The sequence below is a fragment of the Balaenoptera acutorostrata genome, chromosome 3, assembly GCF_949987535.1.
Source record: "Balaenoptera acutorostrata chromosome 3, mBalAcu1.1, whole genome shotgun sequence".
NCBI classification, from domain to species: domain Eukaryota; kingdom Metazoa; phylum Chordata; class Mammalia; order Artiodactyla; family Balaenopteridae; genus Balaenoptera; species Balaenoptera acutorostrata.
Window position 1 is genome coordinate 70,972,834 of NC_080066.1, and position 25,554 is coordinate 70,998,387.

Consider the following 25,554-nt stretch of genomic DNA (forward strand, 5'->3'; position numbering starts at 1 on the left):
AGTCAGAGGGCTGGAGGACCTGTAAGGTCCCATCCAGCCCTAACAAGCTCTGCTTCTATAAAGCTGGGCGGCTGCTTCCTATTTTCATGACTCCTTGGAGAGAGCAGAAAAGCCCCTGGCCCAGAAGGTCCCTGGGAAGCCTCATTATACTTAAAAGTGGTCCCCTGGGACATGAGAACTGCTATTGAGAGCAATGCAAGCTGAGATGGCTATAAAATAGAAATGGTATTGAGAGAGAAGAATTAAGTTATGTTTTGCAGATGACACTAGTAAATCTAGAAATACTGATATTCAATCAAAAAATTACTAGATATATGGGACTTCCCTGGCGGTCCAGTGGTTAAGACTCTGTGTTTCCACTGCAGGGGGCATGGGTTCCACCCCTGGTTGGGGAACTAAGATCCCGCATGCCGCGCAGTGCAGCCAAAAAAAAAAAAAAATTACTAGATATAATAGGTGAATTTTAAAAAGCTGCAGGATATAAACAATTCATACAAATCAAACCACAGTCAAGATGGAAAACACAAATTTAAAAATGTTCAATCACAACAGCATCAAAACGTTAGGTATTTGAAACATTAACTTAGGACACAAGAGAGTTATTCAAAAGAAACTATAAAACCATAACAGTAAAAGAGGAGGAGACATTAATAAATGGAAAGATAAACCATGACAATTCTTAAAGTTTTCTTTAACCCTACCCAATTTAAGAAAAGGGAAAAAAAAAAAGACTATCAAAACTACATAAGAGTTAAACGGAAATTTTAGAAAGAGATAAAAATACCATAAAGACCAAATAAAAGTAAACCTGAAAATACAACAGATAAAAATCCTATTTAATAAACTCCATGAAGATATTAGAACTCACTATGTAGAAAAATTAACATAGACCCATACCTCACACCAAGAACATTTATTAATCCTAGATGGGACCACATAAGGGGCAGAAAAGTCTAGAAAAAATGAAGCCCCATACTCCTATTAGTTATGAAATGATGACAGATGTCTAAATACTAAAGAAAAGTAGGCTATACCATACAAAAGGCATGCTTTGCAAAATAAAAAAATATTTTTTCCTAAGTAATACAATATAAAAGGAAAACATCGCAGTGCGACAATGTAGTAGCCACATAATTTATAAAACTTTAAAATACAAAGCACACTGATCTATTGCTTCAACAAACCAGAAAACAAGTAACTGTGTACTGGCTAATAAAAGACACGAACTAACAAAAAATAAATAAAATACAAAGCACATCAAAGCTATATAGACGTATCTATTAAAGAACGGTCAGAGGAGAAGAAAAGTTTGCGTGAAACTTTTCAAAATGTTCAGCTGGTACCACAAAACCATCCCACCTACCTCTCCAGCTTCATCTCCTGCTACCCGCAGCGATGCACCCAGCACACTAAACTACTTGCCGGCTCCTCCACACATCCCAAGCTTTCCCACTTGTGTGAAGTTGCTCATCCTGAGCTCTCTTCCTGCCATGCCCCCCCTCCCCCATTCCCATGGAAATCCTAGCCATCCTTCAAGACCCAGCTCAAATGTCATCTCCTCTGTGAAGGCTCTCCTAATCGTCCCCACTGGATGTGCGTTCTTCCTCCTCTCAATGATCTCTGACAGTACTTTCTTTGTACCTCTTCTCCTGGGGCACTTTTCTTACTCTGCTGCCATCTGTTTCCTTCTTCTTGTGTCCTTGCAACCTCTCCCTCCTCTCCCATATGAGATTTTAAGATCCTTGGAGGCAAAGACAATCTTACCACCTACAGCATCCAGCATAGCAAATTACATTTGCTAAGCATTCATTAAATATTAGTTTAGATTGAATCGATGAAATACAGAAAATAATCCCATTTCAAAAATACAGACTGGCAAACAATTAAAGCAGACTGAGGAGAAGTCCTATTAAACTATCAAAAAAAAAAAATCACTAAGGCTTCCCTGGTGGTGCAGTGGTTAAGAACCTGCCTGCCAATGCAGGGCACACGGGTTCAAGCTCCAGCCCAGGAAGATCCCACATGCCGTGGAGCAACTAAGCTCGTGCGTCACAACTACTGAGCCTGAGCTCTAGAGCCCACGAGCCACAACAACTGAGCCCATGTACCACAAACTACTGACGCCTGCGTGCCTAGAGCACGTGCTCCGCAACGAGAAGCCACAGTGGGAAGCCCACGCACAGCAACAAAGAGTAGCCCCCGCTCATCACAACTAGAGAAAGCCTGTGCACAGCAACGAAGACCCAACACAGCCAAAAATAAATAAATAAATAAATTTATTTAGGAAAAAAAAGAAAAAGAAGGGACTGAAATGAGGATCATTTGCTTGTAACATGTCCTCCCCCTCTAAAAAAAAAAAAAAATCACTAAACTTCAAAAAAAAAAAAAAGCCAACTTCCTGAAGCTTGAGGGACCAGTTCAAACATACATTGTAAATTGGTTCTGTCTCTTTATGGAACATATTCAGTTAATATGTAACAAAAGCGGTAACATGGTTCATTGCCTCTGATTCTGTGTATGAATTAATCTCAAAGAACAAAACAAATGGGTTTAAAACATTCATAAGAGTAACAATAAATAATAAAATTTTGAAAGCCACCTAAATAATCAACAAAGTGTCATTTGTGAAGCCAAATCTATCAAATTCTATTCTTTAGCCAAAAATAAATGTTAAGTATTAGAATTATGTCTATGTGTAAAAATGGGGGGAAGGAGAGACCCATCAACTGATCACAGCTATCTATATATGCATATAATGGAATAACCAAAAGTTAAACTGGAAAATTTAATGTCTGAGGTTCTTTCTTTAAAAAGGTGTTGATACATTCAATTTTCTTTTAAAGTTGTACTTGAGCAGGCAAATATGCAAAAAGGAGTTGGGGGGAAAAGAAATCACTCTACCTTTGTCCGATTTTTCTTCAACCCCCATGTAACCTCTTCTTAATCTGACTCAAAGCAGGATACCCCTGGGAGCTTCACCAAGAAATGAGAGGCAGAGATCAGCATTTTTAGCAGTAGGCCCTGCACCAGGATTCAGAAAACACCTGCTCTTTTAAAAACAAAAATGCAATTCATTCTGGGAGGTGTTAACTTAGCAAACAGGTATGTGAGCCTTCAAACAGCTCTCATGGGCTTTCAGGCAAAGAACAGGACATGAAGAAAAAACACAATCAAGTGGCCAAAAGAGACCAAGATGATTTTATCAAAACTGGCAACTTCTGGAAGGGAATAAAAGAAACAAAACTGGGACGCTAAGCTTTCTTCTCAGGCTCACCTCATCTTCTTCCCAGTCTGTGGGTTCTCCAGGTTTTCTCAACATGTCAGAAAGATTCACCATTGCTTGACCTGTGCTTCCTATGGATGTGGTAGAACTAACTACCAATTCAGACTGAGGGAAGCTCGCAAGGGTTTTTTGTTGGTGGTGGTTTGTTTTGTTTAAACATTATTTTGTTTTTTTCCAATCTACCAATAATGATTTACTATATTAAGAGTGTAGTGATGTAGACCCAGGGGTTCAAAAAGGTCCCAAATAATCAAATTAATGAAAAAAAGACACATAAGGAACATTTAGAGAATAAGAAAGCATATGACTTCAAAATGATATTGCATTTAATGTGATGTTTGTTACACAATATAGGCCAGAATACAAAAGGGGAGAGAGAAAATGTGAGTTAACATTAAAAGGGGCATAAGGCTTAGGATGAATTTTAATCCTTGGGTACTTTTAAAAAATTTATTATGGGGACTCCCCTGGTGGCGCAGTGGTTAAGAATCCACCTGCCAACGCAGGGGACACGGGTTCGAGCCCTGGTCCGGGAAGATCCCACATGCCGCGGAGCAACTAACCCCGTGCGCTACAACTACTGAGCCTGCGCTCTAAAGCCCGCAAGCCACAACTACTGAGCCCACGTGCCCCAACTACTGAAGCCCGCACGCTTAGAGTTCGTGCTCCGCAACAAGACAAACCACCACAGTAAGAAGCCCGCGCGCCACGACGAAGAGCAGCCCCCGCTAGCCGCAACTAGAGGAAGCCTTCACCCAGCAACGAAAACCCACCGCAGCCAAAAATAAATAAATAAATAAATTTATTAAAAAAAAATTTATTATGAATTTTTTCAAACACAGAAATATGGAAAGAATAGAACAGTGAAACTCATACACTAACCAACTAAACGACTGTAAACAACTTTGCCCTGTTTGCTTTATCTACCATGTGGGTGTGTGTATTTTTTTCCTGAACCATTTCAAAGTAAGTTTCACATATCAACCATGAACAACAACATTCTCCTACATAATCATACCATTATTACATCTAAAAAATTAACCATAATTCTCTACTCAAATTTCCCTAATTGTCCCAAGAATTCATTTTACAGCTATCGCATTTTTTGATTCAGTACCCAACCAAGGTTCATGCATTACATTTGGTTGACATGTCTCCTTAGTCTCTTAATTCTCAAACAGCACCACTCCCCTACTTTTCCCCCATGACATTGACTTTTTAAAGAGACTGGGTCAGTTGTCTTCGAGAATGTTCCACATCCTGAATTTGTATGCTTGTTTCCTCCTGGTATCATTTAATTTGTTTCTCCATCCCTGTATTTGCTGTAAACAGGAAGTTAGATCTCAAGGCTTGATTAGATGCAGGTTTGGGTTAAACTTTAAAGAACACGCAGCATATAAAATGTCCAAATCAACATGATTTATCAACATTTGCAATTTGGTATTAAGAACAAAAGGTAATAGTCAGCTGAGAAGGAAGAAACCAAAGCGGGCACCACTAACTACACTTCCCATTTGGATAGCATTCCAACAATCATAAAGTGCTTTCATACACATTATTTTGGATGATGCTCACCTGCCCGCCTTCCCTCACAGGTTTGTTATATTATCATCCTTCCTTTACTAATGAGGAAAACCAAGGCTCAGTGAAGTTAAATGACATGCCAAAGGTCAACAATTAAGAAGTGGCATAACTAAGTCTCGAACTCAGGTCCCAGAATAGCATGGAGTTACTCAGAAAAGCCTACATGGGAGATGAACTCTATGCTAGGTCCTGTAAGATGGGCAGCACTCATTCATTCCAGGCACTGGGCTAGACGCTAGGGAAATATCAGTATACGAGATAGTCTTGGTCCCTCCCCTCACCGAAAGTGTGGTGGCAAATACAAGACAAAATAAAATCACACAGGAAAGTGGAGGAGGGCATTCCAGACAAAGGAAACCATGTGAGCAAGACCGGACAGAGGTAAGAAGCGGTATGCTGGGGCAATGGGAGGACAATAAGGGGATCAGGCAGAGAAGAAGCGAGCTGGATGGGTAGCTCTACTGAAGTATTCTCTCCCTTTCTTTCAAAGATGCATAAGTAAGTGAAAGTAAAATGTTGTACGTGTTTATGTTCAAACAAGCACCCCAAACATCTCCTTGCCCTGGGCTAAGTCATCTTTATGAACCTTTTTGCCATTGCTGTATCTGCTGCAACAACAGCAGAGACATTCTTCCCAAGGACACGGGCTTCAGCTGGCCCTACTTTTCACCTGAAGTTGTTCTCAAAAGACTGTGCCCGTATTAGTTATTGCAGCAACAAACGAGTAGAAGCATCCAAGTTCAGAACTACAAAATCAGTTAAAACCACATCAAAAGCTTCTAGTTATCACGGTGTACATCCCAGGTAAGGCCATAAGAGATCCCCCAAAAGCACAACAACCTGTCTCAATGTTTCTGTCCCCTTCCTTAAGGACCTTCACACTAACAGATGTGTGTCCCTACAAACCTGGCAGAACCTGCTGATGCTATGAACGATGCTCTGAATACAGTAATTAAGTCTGAGGGTTTCAGCCCCAAATCCAAAAGCTGTGGATGCCACCAAGGCCAAGCAATGCACCTTCTTGTTTATTCAGCACCATATGGCCTTCAAAGCACTTCTGTATGTGTTATCTTTTTTAATCTTCATGATACTCCTTCAAGGTAGGAATGGTTCAATCATTTAATCAACAGATATCTACTGAGTACCTTCTATGGGCCAGATACTGATCTACTCACCGAGCAAGGAACAAATCAAGCCCTCACCTTCATGAAGCATACATTTTAGTGGGGGCGGGGTGAGGTGCAGATAAATATTTATGGTCAGTGCAACGTTAATTAGTGATAAGTGCTATGAAGAAAAATAGGGCAAGATAAAGGAGTAGAGGGCTTCCCTGGTGGCGCAGTGGTTGAGAATCTGCCTGCTAATGCAGGGGACACGGGTTCGAGCCCTGGTCTGGGAAGATCCCACATGCCGCGGAGCAGCTGGGCCCGTGAGCCACAATTGCTGAGCCTGCGCGTCTGGAGCCTGTGCCCCGCGACGGGAGGGGCCGCGATAGAGAAAGGCCCGCGCACCGCGATGAAGAGCGGTCCCCGCACCGCGATGAAGAGTGGCCCCCGCTTGCCGCAACTGGAGAAAGCCCTCGCACGAACCGAAGACCCAACACAGCCAAAAATAAATAAATAAATAAATAAATAAGAAAATCCTTTAAAAAAAAAAAAAAAAAAAAAAAAAGATAAAGGAGTAGAGCATGACAGAGAGTGCTATAATTAGAGTGATCAGGGATGGTCTCTGTGAAGAGACATTTGAGCAGAGGTCTGATGGAAGTGAGGGAGCAAGTCATGTGGGTATTTGGCAGAAGAGAATTCTAGGCAGAGGGAATAGCAAAAGCTCTGAGATAGGAATGTGCCCAATCGACTGTGGAACAGCACAGAGAACAGCATGGCTGGAGCACATAAGTGAAGGGGACAGTGGAGGAAAACTAAGAACCTGATCAGGCAGGGCCTTGTAGGCCACTAAGGCAAAGATTTGGTGGACCATTCTCATCCTCACTCTACAGATAAGGAAACTAAAAGAGAGAAAGTCCAAAGGACTTGCCTAAGGTCAAAGAAAAAGTGAGGTCTAGGGAAGTACCTTGCATTGCCACCACGAATTCTACTCAGGGCTCACGCTTCTCCTTGTGGAAATTAAAAGCGTTCTTTAAAACACAAAGAAGGGGGCTTCCTTGGTGGCGCAGTGGTTGAGAATCTGCCTGCCAATGCAGGGGACACGGGTTCGAGCCGTGGTCTGGGAGGATCCCACATGCCGTGGAGCAACTGGGCCCGTGAGCCACAATTGCTGAGCCTGCGTGTCTGGAGCCTGTGCTCCGCAACAAGAGAGGCCACGATAGTGAGAGGCCCGCGCACCGCGATGAAGAGTGGCCCCCACTTGCCGCAACTGGAGAAAGCCCTCGCACAGAAACGAAGACCCAACGCAGCCAAAAATAAATACATAAATAAATAAATAAAAAGAGTCAATTTGTATTTGTAACCTAAAATATTTAAAAAAAAAAAAAAAAACACAAAGAAGTATGTGCCTTATCATGGAAGAAGAGGCAAGGTACCCTAAGACTCAGCGATTCCATTTCTGAGTACATTCCACAGGGAACTCTTACAAGAGTCCAAAAGGAGTCGCGTACAAGGATGGCGATGGCTGCACTGTTTGAGGCAGCAAGGGCTTGGAAACAACACAATTGTCTTCTCTAGGTGAATAATAAGTAAAATGTGGTACATGCACAAGACTGACTGCTCTGCAACCAAGAGAAATAATGAACTAGATACACGTATAACAGCATGGAAAGAGCGCAGACACATGGTGTTTGGTTAAAAAAAAAGAAACTGAAATAAAAGTTTAGGGTGGTCACTGCTTCTGTTCAAATATTGTTGATTATCCTCCTTCCAAGAAGGCCCCTGCCCCCTTTGAAGGTCAACATGGCCATGTGACTTGCTTTACAAAAATGGGAGCAAAAGTGACATGTGTCACTCCTGGGCAGAAACTTTAAAAGCCAGAACATGGTTCACAAGACTCCCTTTTCATTAAGCATATTTCAGACATGGTGCGTCCGTCAGCCTGAGCCCCTGATGGAATCCAATCAACAGAGCCTCCCGCTGACCTGCAAGCATGTCAAACTACTGAGATTTTCTAGTCTATCCCAACTGATGTAGATTTATAGCACAATAGGATTTTTAATAAAAAATGAATATAATTAAGGTACACAACATGATGATTCAATATACACACACAGTGAAATGATTATTTCAGTCATGCTAATCAACATACACACCCCCTCACAAAGTTACTATTTTGTGTGTGTGTGACAAGAGCACCTGAAATCTACTCTCTTAGCGAATGTCCAATATTCAATACAGTATTATTAACTGTAGTAATTATGTTAAGCATTAGATCTCTAGACTTATTCTTCCTATTAACTGCAACTTTGTATCCTCTGACGAACATCTCCCCATTTCCCCCACCTCCCCACCCCTGGTTAACCACCTGTCTACTCTCTGCTTTTTTAGGTTCCACATATAGATTGAGATCATGCAGCATTTCTCTTTCTGTGTCTGGCTTATTTCATTTAGCATACTGTCCTCCAGGTCCATCTATGGTGTCACAAATGGCAGGATTCCCTTCTCTTTTAAGGCTGAATAATAGTACAATATCATTCAGCACTCGAAGCACACAAAACGATACTATCTATTGAATACCTCCCAAAGGCACACATAGAGCCAACAAATGGGTAGAATTATAAGACCATATATTAAATAACCTAGAGTGGGTGAGATGGTGCCTGTGAAAAAAAGGGAAATGGGAAGGGGGAATGAGAGTATAGGGGAAAATAAGAGAAAAAAATGAAAAGGTATTAAAAGGTTTGTTAAACACGTGCAAATATTAGAAATTTCATTCACTCACTGATTCACTCCACAAACATTTGTGCACTTATTATGTGCCAGGTACTATTCTAGGTACTACTTACAGAACAGTGAATCCAAAAAGGGCAGTCCTATGCTTATAGTTTATGGTGTACAGAAGAGAGAAATATTTAAAATACCCTAAAAAAGATTGTGGACAGTGAAGAAATGTCATTAAAAAATCAGGTGACATGAGAAAGAGAGACCTACTTTAGATTAGGTGGTCTGTGAACATCTCTGAGGAAATGACATTTATGCAGAGAGGTGAAGATTGCTTCCTTCCTAGCTTGGGAACAGGAAGGGATGATTCATTCCACACAAAGGGAACGGCATGTGCAAGGGTCTGGAGGGAGTATGGACCATCCCGTGGAGGAAGTGAAAGAGGATCAGTGTAACGGAAGAAAGGAGCAGCAGGAAATGTGGTTAAAGAGTTGGGGTGGCGGGCAGGCAGGAGGGGGATAGCAGCAGGCTCATAGCCCAATATAAGGAGTTTGGATTTTATTCTAACTGCAATGAAACCATGAAAACATTTTAAACAGGGAAATGATATGATCTTATTTCCAATTTATTTCATTCTAACTTAGCACCCTTGCAATATGCTCATATATTTTTACAAACTTGCAGAAGAAATATTTTTGCATTTTTTTCTTCAAGGACCCCCAGAACTTGCATAGACATCAGGTCCCACATAACCCAGCTCTGTCTGAAAGGGGTAAGTGCTATGTTAGAGACCAGTCTCAAGGTGCCAGAAAGCCACAGAGAAGCAACCTTGCCAATTTAGTACCAAGAGTTCTTTAATGTCAATGGATTTTTTTCTTTCATTTACACTGTATGATAATGTTCAAATTTGTGCCCTGGTCTAATCACAGAAATCATGAGTACATCAGCTTTGCTTGAAAAAGGTGAAAGATGTAGATGTATACAGCTTTCCCCCTATTAGTGGCAGGAAACATAGGCGAACAGTCCCTGTTTGTCTCAGGCAGCCTACACAAAGATGCCTCCTATTGTAACACAGCAATGAGTCATGGAGGTAGGTGCATGTGGCACAGACAACTGAGCAAGGGAGAGTCGTTTATCCAGAAGCTAAGGCACCTTAACACACATATCCACCGCCATGACTGGAAACTACCTTACCAAGCTTCCTTCGGCCTTCTCTACCCAGTAACAAAGGTACCAGCAGCTAACATTCATGTAAGGTTTCCTACTATTAGCTCATTTAATCTTCACAACTACTCTGAATAGGTTCTATCATTAGACCCGTTTTCATAGGTGAAAAAACTAAACCTAAGCCCGAGAGAGATTTGTCCCAGGTCACAAAACCACAAATTCAGCCTGACTCCAGAATCCAACCTCTTAACCACTGCTTAGAATCTCCCAGTCCCCCTCAAGTGTATCTGCCACCAACTCCAGGAGAGTTTCTTCTTTTCCTCCCTGTATTGTTTTCTTATAACGAAACTCCTCCCCTTTGCAAGAACACAGCATGGTGTCACAATTAACAGCAGAAGGTACTTCCACTCAGTACCCTCCTCCAAATCAAACGGGAGCACGATGATCAGGCCACAACATTCAAAATTTGTCCTGTCCTTCCCTGCCCTGGGGGGCTTTCAGACTATTTTAAGGGGATAAAATTCTGTACACTAAAACTGAACCAATCTTTGCAAAGTAATCCACTAACCTGTACAAGTTAATATCATGCAAAACAGACACTACAGTATTGAAGGAAGTTTGGGGACTTCCCTGGTGGCGCAGTGGTTAAGAATCCGCCTGCCAATGCAGGGGACAAGCGTTCGAGCCCTGGTCTGGGAAGATCCCACATGCCGCGGAGCAACTAAGCCGGCGCGCCTAGAGCCCATGCTCTGCAATGAAGAGAAGCCCCCGCACCGCAACAAAGTGTAGCCCCCGCTCAACGCAACTAGAGAAAGCCCGTGCGCAGCAACAAAGACCCAATGCAGCCCAAAATTAATTAATTAAAAAAAAAAAAAAAGAAAGACAGAAAGAAAGGAGTTTGTCTGAGGAATGTGGTTGAGCCCACATCACAGGTCTGTCCACCACTGGCCTTGTGATCATTACAGGGATGGACAGAGCCACCAAGTCAACAGGTCCCCAGGCTATTAAGATTGAGAGAGTCAAAGGAAGGTTACAGAAATTACCAAAGGGCCGAAGATCCAAGCCTAATCTATTCATTTCATCAACTGGCTTCCTAAAGTCTCCAGTGTGCAGGTAAGAGATTAAGAACTAAATCTTTTCTGGTTATTTCTCCAGCTCACCGGGTCTTTCTCCCTCAGACAGTCTTGTCCCTTACCCAGGACGCAAAAGAGTTGTGGGAACTCAGAAACATCCATGAAACAGCCGCATCATTGTTCAATGAAACAAAGTACTGGTTTGTGAGCAACACTGGAAGCTGCAGAGATGGAGCACCTTGTGTGTGATTTCCCAGACCATGGTGTCATGTCTCAGGTCGGAAGTCAGGGCTTACGGTCAAGCAAGGAACAGCCAGGAGAGACACTGATGAGATTTGTTTAATGAATGAATGAATAAAAAGTCAGATGAAGAAAAGAAAAACCGCTCCCTTCGAGACAAGAGAGTTTCCAGGAAGGCCAAGGAATGAGAGCCCCCAAAGTCGACAAGCGAAAATCCACTGTGATGTCGGTGTACACACGCCCCCGCTGGCCAGGCAGCGGCCGCAACTAGGCACTCCCAGCCCACAGGTGTCAGGTACGAAGGTGAGGACTGCTCACAGGTCCCAACTCCACACTCTATACCGAGTTGGTCTCAAAGACGCAGATGCGATCTTAATTTTTCCAAGACATCTGCTCCCTTCTCCCGGTTACAGGCCAGAATTGCAGAGGATCTGGGGGGGAAAGAGCTGGGTAGGGGCGGGCGATGAACCGGTTTTTACTTTTTAGGGAGAAGGAAAATGACCAGAGATCAGGGATGGCTGAAAGGGTCGGGAAAGGGGTGGGGATGGGGACATCGCGACTCGTTGGGTCCACTGACTGGTCTTGAGTCAGGCGCACAATCTGTGCTTAGTCACCGATACCTCGGCGGCCGGGAGTTCCTCGCGCCTGGCAGCCCAAGACGTACGTGACGACCCGAGCGGAGCCCCGCGCGCCGCGCACACCCGACTCGGCTCCTGCGCCCGGGCCCCGGCCTCCCCAGCCCGGCCCCGGTGCTCGCCTCCCCCCAAGACTTACTCCGCCGAGCTGGTCCCATTAACCGCGGAGCCGTCGGGGGCCGGGTTCAGCTGGATGGGCGTCGGCTTCTTCTTGGGCATTTTGGACCCGGGGAAGGCGCTCTCAACTCCGAGGGGAGGGCGGCCCCTCTTGCTTCCTCCCTCTGAGCTGCCCCGCGCCCGCCGCGCGGGGCCAAGTCAGGGCCGCGGGCCCGGGGGCTGCCTTCGGGGGTCGCGCCCTGCGCGGTCCCTTCAGGGCCGAGGGGCCAGTGGCGGTCTCGGGAGACCCACGCCCCACTTGCTCGGCTCACAGGGAATCGAAGGGCTTCCCCGCCGGCGCAGCACGGCAGCCCGGGATTCCCTCCCGCTCTCCCTCAGTCCACCGGTCCCCGGTGCTCGAGGGGCCCCGCCGCGCGCGCACCACAGCGCTGCTCCAGCCACAGTCCGGGAAAGTGCGCCGCCGCCACTGCCGTGTTCCAAGCGACTCGGCGCAGTAGTCCCAGAGGGACTGGAGGGCGGGGGAGGGGTGGGGAAGGCTAGGGAAGGGGGAAGCCTTGCCCCCCGCCCCCGCCCCGGGCAGCTGCGTTTTCCACACTCCCACTCGGCTCCGCCCCTTTTGCCTCGCCGGCAGCCAATGGGAACACGCCTCGGCGGCAGATGACGCGGAAATACGTCACGGGGCGCGGCGCGCTACTCTGGGGGCGGGGTCCGGCGCTGGCTCCACTGCGCCCTCTGCGGCACAGAGGCACCCAGGTGGACGCACCGGGAAGGGAGGTGACCTGGACCCAGTTGGTCGCCACGCGGTCTCCTCCGCTGGGGTGACTGTAGCCCACGGGCCGAGTCACGTAGATGGAGATGAAGTAATAAAACGAATAAAGAAAAGGACCCCTTCTTATTTCTAGAGGCAGCGTCGAGGAATAGACAAGTTGTCCAGAGACTCCTTGCACCTAAGGGACAGGCAAGTAGAAAGATACATATAAAACGGTAATACACAGTACTAGTCTACTGACGAGGGTACAGGGAGATGGGTGTTCAGTGCTGATGAGACTTTAAATTAGGGCAACCTTTTCTGAGAACAGATTGGGAATGTATTTTTAAAGCCTGTGGAAAAAAAAAAAGCCCTTTCTACCAATAATTCCAGTTCTATAAAACTTGAAGAAATAAGATGTGAATAAAGAGCTTAATGAGATAAAAGATGATTCAGGTGATTCAGAATACACATTCAGGGGCTTCCCTGGTGGCGCAGTGGTTGAGAATCTGCCTGCTAATGCAGGGGACACGGGTTCGAGCCCTGGTCTGGGAAGATCCCACATGCCACGGAGCAGCTGGGCCCGTGAGCCACAACTACTGAGCCTGCGCGTCTGGAGCCTGTGCCCCGCAACGGGAGGGGCCGCGATAGTGAAAGGCCCGCGCACCGCGATGAAGAGCGGTCCCCGCACCGCGATGAAGAGTGGCCCCCACTTGCCGTAACCAGAGAAAGCCCTCGCATGAACCGAAGACCCAACACAGCCAAAAATAAATAAATAAAGTAGCTATAAAAAAAAAAAAAAAAAAAAAAGGAATACACATTCAGTCCATCTCTTCCCCTTTGCCCTTGCTAAAGTATTCAGTCCTAAAGGCATTAGGTGTGTAAAACAATGTAAGCCTCTGCACCTGGTGGTCCAGAGCAGGATGTCAGCCACCCAGCTGTTTGCAACATATAGAGAGTAAGGTTCCCTTTTCATTTTGTAGCCCTTGGTACTGTTTGAATGTTTTGTTATTATGTATATAAAGTGTTCGATTTAAAACATTTTTTATAAATTGTTTAAAGATTAACATGAGAATGTAAAATAGTGCAGATAGTTTGGAAAACAATCTGGCAGTTCCTCAAACAGTTAAATATAGTTACCGTTTGACCCAGCAATTCCACTCCTATGTGCTCAAGAGAAATGAAAAACATATATCCATACAAAACTTGTACACAAATGTTTATGCAAATGTATGGCAGCATTTTTCATAACAGCCAAAAAGTGGAAACAACCCAAATGTCCATCAACTGCTGAACGGATAAACAAAATGTGGTACATCCATACAGTGGAATATAACTTGGCCATAAAAAGGAATGAAGTGCTGACCCGTGCTATAGCATGCATGAACCTTGAAAACATTATGCTAAGTGAAAGAAGCAAGTCACAAAAACCCACATATTTTATGATTTCATTTATATAAAGTGTCCACAACAGGCAAATCTATAGAGACAGAAAGTAGATTAGTAATTGCTTAGAGTTTGGTGGGACAGTTGAGCAAGGAATAGTATAATAGAATGATAGCTAAAGGGTAAAGAATTTCTCTAGGAGGTGATGCAAATATCCTAAAATTGATAGTGGTGTTAGTTTCACATCTCTGTGAATTTATTAAAACCATTGAATTGTACACTTTAAATGGGTAAATTATATGGTATGTGAATTGTCTCTCAATAAAGCTGTTATTGAAACAACCACCACATCAACAAGGAAATTCAGGGGAAAAATAAAATAGCTAACAGAGTCTTGAAGAACAAAGCTGGAGGATTTACACTACCATATATCAAGATTCATCTAAGACTGAGTATTTAAGACAGTATTTAAGGCACTGGCACAAGAACAGACAAATAGACCAATGGAGTAGCATAGAGTCTGGAAACAAACCCATCTGTATTTGATCACCTGATTTATGACAAAGATAACAATACAATGCAGTGGGGGAAAGGGTAGCCTTTTGGATAAATAGTGCTGGGTCAATTGAATATCCATACGGGAAAAAAAATGAGTCTTGACCACTACATCACATCATACATAACAAATCAACTCTAGATGGATTATAGAACTAAACACAACTTTTAAAAGAAAATATTGGAGAATATCTTCATGACATTAGGGTAGGCAAAGATTTCTTAAACAAGACATACGTGCACACACACACAAACACAAATCATAAAGGAAAAACATGATAAATTAGGCTACATTAAAGTTAATTATTTTGACCTTCAAAAAGGGTAAAAAGACGGCGGTCCCGTGGTTAGAACTCGGTGCTTTCACTGCTGTGGCCCAGGTTCAATCTTTAGTCAGGGATCTAAGATCCTGCAAGTCACGCTGCATGGCCAAAAAAAAGGGGGTGGGGGGTAAAAAGAAAGAAGACATTTGCAACATATATTGGAAAAAGAATGCATATGTATAATATATAAAGAACTCCTACACCTTAACTAGAAAAGGACATGAAAAGAGGCTGAATTTCTTTAGTTATCAGGAAAATGCAACTTAAAACCACAATGTGAGTACCTAATGCCACTAAAGTATACACTTGCTAATGGTCAAAATGGTAAAATTTTTATGTATATTTTACCACAATAATAATAAAAAACTCTATAATACTACACTTACTATTCTGGCTAAACTGAAAAGGATAAGTAATATCAAATGTTGGTAAGATGTGGAGCAACTAGGACAGGATTCTCTTACACTGATGGTGGGAGTATAAATTTGAGCAACCAGTTTGAAAAACTGTACTATAAGGTTGAACATCTATCTTATGACCCAGAGATTCTGATCCTGGATATATACCTACAGAAATCAATATATATGTTCACCAAAAAAAAAGGTATAAGAATATTCATAGCACCACTATTCATAATAGTTAATAGGGAAACAACCCAAATGTCCATCAACAGTAAATGGATAAATTGTGGTAAATTCATGCAATGGAATACAGCATTGTGAAAATAGACTACAACTACTTGCAACAATATGAAATAATCTCACTAACATCCTGTTGAGTAGAAGATAAGACACAAGAAATATATATATATATATGTTCAAAACTGACAAATCGAATCTATGGTGGTAGAAGTTGGGTTGGTCATTATCCTTGAGGAGGAAAGTAACAGGAAGATGAGTTGAAGTAGGCTTTTAGGGTACTGGTAATGTTTGCTTTCTTGATCTGGGGGGAGATCACAGGAAAGTGTGTTCCAGTTACGATTTATGTTATCTTTCAGTAAACAATCTATGTTCTGGATCTATGTTACCCTTCAATAAAACAATTACTAGAGGAAAAAAAAATTACTCAACATCACTAATCATCAAGGAAATGGAAATCAAAACCACAGTGAGTTATCACCTCACACCTGTTAGAATGGCTATCATCAAAAAGACAAGCCATAAGTGTTGGCAGAGCATGGAGAAAAGGGAACCCTTGGGTATTTTTGGTGGGAATGCAAATTGATACATCAAAAAAACATAAAATTTTGGAGGTTTCTCAAAAAAACATAAAATTAAAAATAGATCTACCAGGGCTTCCCTGGTGGCGCAGTGGTTGAGAATCCGCCTGCCAATGCAGAGGACAAGGGTTCGATCCCTGGTCCGGGAAGATCCCACATGCCACGGAGCAACTAAGCCCGTGTGCCACAACTACTGAGCCTGTGCTCTAGAGCCCCTGAGCCACAACTACTGAGCCCACGTGCTGCAACTACTGAAGCCCACGTGCCTAGAGCCCCTGCTCCACAATGAGAGAAGCCACTGCAATGAGAAGCCCGTGCACTGCAACGAAGAGTAGCCCCTGCTTGCCACAACTAGTGAAAGCCCACGCGCAGCAATGAAGACCCAACACAGCCAAAAATTTAAAAAAAAAATAGATCTACCAGATCTATCTGGTAGAGATATCTGCACTCTTGTGTTCATTGCAGCATTATTCACGAGAGCCAAGATATGGCAACAGCCTAAGTGTTGGTCAACAGATGAATACACAAAGAAGACCTAGTGTGTAGACAAAATGGAATATTATTCAGCCATGAGATAGAAGGAAATCCTACCATTTGCAACAACGTGGATGGACCTTATATTAAGGGAGATGAGTCAGACAGAGAAAAACAAATACTGTGTGATCTCAGTTGTATGTGAGATCTAAAAAGCCAAACTCAGGGAAATAGAGAGTAGAGTGGAGGTTACCAGGGACTGTGGTGGAGGAAATGGGGAGATATTGGTCAAAGGGTACAAACTTCCAGTTATAGTTAATAAATTCTGGGGATCTAATGTACACTATGGTGATTGATTATAGCTAATAATACTGTATTATATATTTAACTGAACGTTGCTAAGAGTAGATTTTAAATGTTCTCACACAAAGCAGAAATGGTAATTAGGGGATGATATGGAAGGCTTAGCTAATGCTATGGTGATAATCATTTTGCAATATATAGCTGTGTCAATTCAACATATTGTACACCTTAAACTTACACAATGTTATATGTCAATTATATCTCAATAAAGCAGGTGGAAAAAAGAAATCATGAGAAAACTTTTTTTCCCTCAAAAAATAAGTCAGACTGACTGAAATGTATTTTTATTTATCTTTTGTTTTTTAGTTTGAAAGAAAATATCAGCCTTTCTCACATGAAAGCATTTAGGTCTTCTGAGTATTTTGTGGGTTATTTATTTATTTATTTATTTATTTATTTATTTATTTTGGCTGTGCGGGGTCTTAGTTTCGGCACGCGGGATCTTTAGTTGTGGCATGGGACTTCTTAGTTGCAGCATGCAGACTCTTAGTTGCAGCATGCATGTGGGATCTAGTTCCCCGACCAGGGATCAAACCCCGGCCCCCCGCATGGGGAGCACAGAGTCTTACCCACTGGACCACCAGAGAAGTCTCTGTGGGTTTTATTTCAAATTTTGTGGGTTTTTAAAAAATTACGTAACTAATATCAGCTTATTATGTGGGGGAAAAAAACTAGAATAGTATAAAAAAGATAATAAGAACCATTCATGATACACTACTCAATGATAATTTCTCTTTACATTATGGAGTTCATAATGGTGCTCATTATGGTGCTCATCTTAGCCATACTCACACAGTTAATATTATAGGATCAGTGAACTTTATGATACTATCAATTTATGAGTTTTATTTTAGAGGCAAGTCCATATTTTCTTCGTACAAATTAAGATCTTTTATTCTCTTATTATGACAAATTCAGTTGGGAAATTCAAAATAAAAAAAAGTCATTATTGTAAACAGAAGTTAATCCATATGAAGAAATTCTACCTTACATTTTTTCTTCATTTTAATACCACATTTTTCTATTCTCGAGTCATGAGAGAACTCTGACTCTTTATTAGAGGCTCTTACTACCATTAACTCCCTTTGCCTGTAATTCATTCTGTTCAGGGTGAGGCTGATTTTTTTTTAATGTTTAAATAGCTAAGGAATATAATCCATTGTCTAGATTTTTAAGCTCCTGCGAGTTTGGCAAGCTGTTCCTATTGAGTAACTGAGTGAAGGGTCACAGTGGGAAGGGTAACACTGCCTTCCCTCCCCCTTCAGAGGAGGTACATCCGCTTCCCCGATTCTGGATGTCAGACGTTCCAAATGCAGCGAAACCACTGGGTTATTTTGGGAGCCACTTTTAATGCTCACTTGCCCTTCATTTAAAGGAAAAGGTGCCTCAACAAGGTGAGGGCTGATGCAATTTCAATTGCTGTCTAAGGATGTGGCTTCAACCAGACAGGATGTCAGATCTGGCACCTTTTTTTGGAGGGGAGTGGGTGTAGGGACCTCGCCCTGGCTTGGCATCCGAGAGAGGAGATGTGGTACTTTGCTTTTCACCCTTGGGGAGCACAGTGAAAGAAGATACACTTGGGACATACTAGCTTCCTAGATGGCAGCTGTGGAGAAGGAAGTCTTGACTTCCTTTGGAATCAGTCCAGGATCCCGGACATTCTTAATCTCTAATCTGGTTTGAGATGAAACAAATCTTTCCCAGGACATTTATTTGAATGCTTATCATCACTGGACTTTTTTTTTTTTTTTTCCATGCTTTCTTCTACTCAGTGGGAAACCCCTGAGTCATCCTTTTCCTGCCAAGTGCTTTGCAAAGATTACAAGCAGGAAATTTAAAATGAAAGTGACCATTTAATCTACAGAGATTTGGGAGCTGTGATAAGAGCATATATGACCTACATGGGTAGAGCCATCATAACATCTGACTGTCAGTCTTTTTATAATTCACACTCTTGCTCAGAGGTCAGGTCACCTTACAGAGAGTTTAGAATTTGCCTTAAAAAGTGTCATCTCCAGCAATGAACTGTGCATGACATGTAGTCTGGGTTTATGTATATTTTAAGATATTTTAAATTATATTGATTGATACATCAACGTGTTTTGGAGTTCTATATACTCCCAGGGAGCAAGGAATCTCTTCTCTGCTATGTGTCAGATTGTTTTCACTGTACAGTCTCATAAAATATAAAGTATTGTTACTGTCATTATAATGATAGCACCGTTGTGTCATTAGAATTACTACTGAGCCGTACAGCTATTTATTCTTGCTCTGCACGTGCTTTCTCTGAATAGATAGACCTTTATAACTAGATCCTAGTCTAGTATCTGATATGGGGCTTCTGTGTAAAGAGAATGGGAGACTGAGTTCATTTTAGAATTTTAGAGCTAGACCATAGGGGTCAGGGTATCCAATCACCCCATCTTATAAATAGCCAAACTGAGCCTCAGTGAGTTTGGTGGTGTCCTTTGTGGTTACATAGCTAGCTAGGGGTAGAACAGGGACACATCTTCTAATTGCCAGGCTAATGATCTTCTAAAATGTCTTGGTATCTTGCCAAATAATAGATAGGTAAAATTAGTTTTATTTGATAGTCGTCAGGTAAGTTTGTTTGGCTGTGACATTTTCAAGTATCTGCAGTTATAATGACACTAAAGATCTTGGTCATGCCATAAATAACAATAATATGATTATTTTTCCTTTATCTACCACCCCTTTCTCTAATTTTGACACATACTTTCAATTTCAGGTGGTATCAAACCATATTTGGCATACGTTCAATAGATTTGAATAGATCATAATCCACACTTCTTTTAAGTTCTATGAATCTGGGGCCAAACTTAGAAACTGACATATCTAGAGTCCTTCAAACTTAGTTTATAAACTGTTGAAAATAAAATTTCATATAATGTCCATAATGCATACAGTTCAAATTTATTTTAGGGAAATAATCAGAGATGTGCACAACAGATTTATATACAACAGAGATGTATATTTCAGCATTACTCATAATAACAAGCTGTAGACACAAATTAATTTTTCTTTTATACTCAACTTGTTTGCTCTCTTTTATTGAATTCAGTGTTTTTTGTTTTCTGTTTTTTTCCCCCTTGGAAGAAAATACAAGAATTTGTTAACAGTAATTACCTTTAGAAAGAAAGACTTACTGAGTGGGAAGAAAAGCTTTCGCTTTTCATTTTGTACCTTTTTGTATTTTGTTAGATTTTTCTGTCCATATAAATGAACTGATATTTCCTAGGCAGGAAGATTATGGGCAATTTTTGCTTCCCTTCTTTGAATTTCTCTGTGTTAAAAAAGTAATAGATTATATTATCTTTAAAAATTAATGTCCAAAAATAGAGGATTTTATGATACATCTACATGATGAAATTTAATGCATCAGTTTAAAAATCTCTCTTTAAAAGAGTAATGTAATGGCATGGGAAAATGTTCCAAAAATAATGACAAAAGCACTTATAAAAATTATGTACATATGAGCACCATTTTATTATTAAAATACAGTGTAAATGTATATGATGGAGAGAGAGAGGGAGAGATTGAGAGAGAAAAGACAAAGGAAATATCTCAAGATGTTAACAGTGTTTATTTTTAGGAGGTAAAAGTATGGGTGAGACTATTTTCTTTTTTATTTTGTGCTTTTCAGTATTTTCCAGATTTTGCTGGTGAGCATTTATTAGTTGATAGCGCCTCAGACTCAGTCCCTTTTTTTGTCTACATTCTCTGCTTACATGACCTCCACCATCTATATGTTGATGAGCTCCCAATTTTATTACTGCTAGTCTAGACCTCTCCTCCTGAGTTTCAGACACACAGCCAACTGCCTCCTTGGAATTTCTACTTGGATGTCTCAGTGGGCATCACAAACTCAAAATACCTCAACTGGAGCACTTGATTCCACTCCCTCACCCCACTCTAATCATCTTGATTTCTCTCTTCCCAGCACCACCCACATCCAAACTGTCAGAAAACTCTGAAGAGTCCTGCTCTGGCCCTGGGCTTCAGAGCCTCCACTCTGGTCCTGTTTTTTGTTTTTTGTTTTAAAATATTTATTTATTTATTTATTTGGTTGTGCCGGGTCTTAGTTGCGGCAGGCGGGCTCCTTAGTTGTGGCACATGGGCTCCTTCGTTGCGGCACGCATGTGGGATCCAGTTCCTTCACCAGGGATCAAACCAGGGCCCCCTGCATTGGGAGCACAGAGTCTTATCCACTGTGCCACCAGGGAAGTCCCTCCACTCTGGCCCTTGTCTGGCCACACCCCTCACTACACCATGAGGAGTCCTCAGGGCCAAAGGGTCATGCCTGCACAGAGCCTGTGCCCCAGCTTCTAGACCATTCTCTGGTCACCCAAGACTCCAGAATTCCCTGTCTAAACAGTGCAGGGCCTGCAGGGATTCTTTCCCTGGTCCATCCTCCTGAGAACAGAGCGGCACACTACGCCCAGGTGTGGACTCCCCTAGGCCCAAGTGTGGCCAAGGAACTATTTGAAAGAGGTGTGGACAGAGCTTGGCTCATGGGTTGGAAGTCCACGCACCTGTGGGTGAAAACCCTTGCAGTGTGGGATGGACTTGGAGGGGAGATGAGAACAGGGAGCAGAGGGAGGAAGGCTGGGGGGCCGGCTCTCCCCAAGGTGCATTATGGCATTCCACAGAATCTAAGAAGTCTCAATTCCATCTTATTTATTTATTTATTTATTTTTAAGGCTGTGTTGGGTCTTCGTTTCTGTGCGAGGGCTTTCTCTAGTTGCGGCAAGTGGGGTCCACTCTTCATCGCGGTGCGCGGGCCTCACGCTATCGCGGCCTCTCCCGTTGCGGAGCACAGGCTCCAGACGCGCAGGCTCAGTAATTGTGGCTCACGGGCCCAGCTGCTCCGCGGCATGTGGGATCTTCCCAGACCAGGGCTCGAACCCGTGTCCCCTGCATTAGCAGGCAGACTCTCAACCACTGCGCCACCAGGGAAGCCCTCAATTCCATCTTAGACTTCCATGTTGTTGTGAAAGTATATTTTTCAAGATAGGAGGATAGAACATATTTTATTTCATGAACTGCAGCTTAATTTATCACTGTTGCATAGGTAAGCATTTGGTATTTGGCCTCCATTTGACCTTTTGCCCTGGGTCCCACAAACATCAGGAGTGGGGCTGCCTTTAAGTTCTATCTTCCAAACGTAAGAATCTTAACTGGACCTCTGCTTTCCCTCTGGCTTCCTAATAGTCCATTCTCCATAGAGCAGCTAGAGGATCTTCAAAAACAAACATTAGTCTCCCACTTAAGGCCCAGCAGTGGCTCCATCTCCAAAACCTTCATCAGAACTTACCAGCTCTGGAACTTCCTTGGTGGCCCAGTGGTTAAGACTCTGTGCTCCAAATACAGAGGGCCTGGGTTCGATCCCAGGTCAGGGAACTAGATCCCACATGCATGCCGCAACTAAGAGTTCGCATGCCACAACTAAGGAGCCCATGTGCCACAACTAAGGAGCCCGCAAACTGCAACTAAGGAGCCCGCCTGCCGCAACTAAGACCCGGTGCAACCAATTAAATAAATAAATAAATAAAATTTTTTTTTTTAAAAAAAGAACTTTCCAGCTCTGCCTGCACCAGACCTCACCTCATCCTATTTTCCGCCTTAGTCACCAAACTCTGGCCACCGTGACCTTCTTTCCTCCTTCTGAACACACCTGCTTGTTCCTGTTTACTCAGTGTGGAGCAGTCTTCACCCTTTGCTTGGCTGCCTACTTCTTTCTGTAGACTGTGCCCAGGTGTCACTTCCTCATCCTCAGTACATTGTCCCTCTAGTCACTCTTTGTCACAATACCACTTTGTTTTCTCCCTTCGTTATCTTCTTTGTTTATTTACTTGTTTATTTTTTGGTTCCCTGTTGGTTCACCTCATCTGTCACGCTCGCCATTTCATCACTAGCTCTGAGAACCATACCTGGCATATAGACAATCAATAAATACTTGTTGAATAGATAAACCTTCTCTTTCTGGCCAGACCCTGTAAACAATGTCCCAGGGCATATAAATTAAGCAGCATGATCCAGTGTGATCTCTGTTTTTAGAAGATATTGGTATCCAGAAAAGTTTGGGTTACACTATAAACCAATGGCAAATTAGTTGTGGCACGGGCTCCTTAGTTGTGGCATGCAAACTCTTAGTTGCGGCATGCATTTGGGATCTAGTGTCTCACCTGCCCAGGCTCTTTCCATAGCAATGTGTTACCTGCCTGAGAGCTCCCTGAACTCAAAGAATCCTTCCTCCTCATGTGTTTTTCTATACTCTGTAAAACTATCTGTTGAATCATCCTGTTTTAGAAAAGGAAAAATCCTTAGCGAGTTTCTAAAAAAACTCCATCTGTAATGTACTGCAGTGCCTTCTTATAAAAAAGAAATATTTCTTGGCTTTTACTCAAAACTTTTTGTCCTAACTTTTCTGCCCTCATAGGCAATAAAAAATATGTAATTTTTTCACATGAAATTATTTTGTTTTACTTCAAGACATTTAGCCATTTGCAATGTAAACATAAGAAAAAATTCTCACCTTGAAGGATTAAGACTATGGGAGAGAACAATTATAAAATAAAATAATCAGTTAATTCACATGGCCCTTTTTTAAAATATATATTTATTTATTTATTTTTGGCTGTGTTGCATCTTTGTTGCTGTGTGCAGGCTTTCTCTAGTTGCGGTGAGCAGGGGCTACTCTTCGTTGCAGTGCACGGGCTTCTCATCGTGGTGGCTTCTCTTGTTGCGCAGTATGGGCGCTAGGCATGCAGGCTTCAGTGGTTGTAGCATGTGGGCTCAGTAGTTGTGGCTCACGGGCTGTAGAGCGCAGGCTCAGTAGTTGTGGCGCACGGGCTTAGTTGCTCCGTGGCATGTGGGATCTTCCTGGACCAGGGCTAGAACCCAGGCCCCCTTCATTGGGAATGCGGAGTCTTACCCACTGGACCACCAGGGAAGTCCCTTGTTTGGTTTTGTTTTGGTTTTATTTATTTTTTTCGTACAAAAAATAAGAAGAAGAAGAAAAAAAGTGATTACTCATTCAATTTCTGTAAGGTAACAGGTCCCAAATTCAGTGCTATATACCGTTGAGAACTGGGAACTCAATAAATACATTCAAATTAGTTTAAATTCTATTGAGGGAATTTTCTTCTGTATTTAAAAAACATCTCTTATACTTTGAACCTTTTTTTACAGATCTATTGAGACATAATCATATGATAGATGGCATACGTAGAAAGGACATTTGAACAGTTTTGACATATGTGGAGAAACCATCACCACAATCAAGATAATAAAACACATCCACTACCTCCCAACAGTTTCCTTGTGCCCCTTTAGAATCCCTCCCTCGTATGCCCATTGCCCTACTATAGTTTGCATTTTCTAGAATTTTATTTATTTATTTAAGTTTTATTGAAGTATAGTTGATTTACTATGTTGTGTTTAATTTCTGCTGTACAGCAAAGTGACTCAGTTATACATATATTTTTAATATTTTTTTCATTATGGTTTATCACAGGACCTTGTTGTTTATCCATCCTATACATAACTAGAATTTTATATAAATGGAATTTTATGGTATGTACTCTTTAACATGCTTTTTTGGGGGGTCTGGCTTCTTTGAGCATACTTACTGAGGTTCACCCATGTTGTGTGTGTCAATAGTCCATTGACTGCTGAGTAGCAAGCCATTCTATGGCTATGTCAAAATTTGTTTATTCACCTTTTGATGGATATTTGTATTGTTTTTAGTTTTTTGGCTATTACAAATAAAGCTGCTATGAACATCTGTGTACAAGTCTTTATATGGATACGTTTTCATTTCTCTCGAGATACCCAAGAGTAAAATGACTGGGTCATACAGTAGGTGTATGTTTAACTTTTAAAGAAACTTCCAGGGCTTCCCTGGTGGCGCAGTGGTTGAGAATCTGCCTGCCAATGCAGGGGACACGGGTTCGGGCCCTGGTCTGGGAAGATCCCACATGCCACGGAGCAACTGGGCCCGTGAGCCACAACTACTGAGCCTGCGCTCCTGGAGCCTGTGCTCCGCAACAAGAGAGGCCGCGATAGTGAGAGGCCCGCGCACCGCGATGAAGAGTGGCCCCCACTTGCCGCAACTAGAGAAAGCCCTCACACAGAAACGAAGACCCAACACAGCCAAAAATAAATAAATAAATAAATAAATAAATTTAAAATTAAAGAAACTTCCAAACTATTTTCCAAAGTGTTTAAACTATTTTACATTCCCATCAGTAGTGTAGGAGAGTTCCAGGTGTTCTACATCTTTGCCAGTATCTGGTATGGTCAGTCTTTTAAAATGTAAGTCATTCTATTGGATGCATACTGGTACCTCATTGTGGTTTTAATTTATACTTCCCTACTGACTAATGATATGGAGCATCTTTTTATATGCTTATCTAATATCCGTATATCTTCTTTGGTGACGTGAATGTTTAAATCTTTTGCCCATTCCCCACCCCACCCCAGTCCCCACACCAGGGATCGAACCCGTGCCCCCTGCAGTGGAAGGGCGGAGCCTTAA

At 42.3% G+C, this 25,554-nt stretch overlaps 1 protein-coding gene across 1 annotated transcript in view; it reads right to left on the reverse strand.

Annotated features, from left to right (window-relative positions):
- Positions 1-12,523, reverse strand: part of MAP2K1 (mitogen-activated protein kinase kinase 1) — an 81,209-nt gene extending 68,686 nt beyond the window's left edge. Inside the window, exon 1 of the mRNA XM_007166066.2 lies at positions 11,949-12,523. Within this exon, the coding sequence (XP_007166128.1) occupies positions 11,949-12,028 (80 nt within the window). The 5' untranslated portion in view covers positions 12,029-12,523. The remainder of the gene's footprint in view (positions 1-11,948) is intronic.
- Between the last annotated feature and the right edge of the window lie 13,031 nt (positions 12,524-25,554).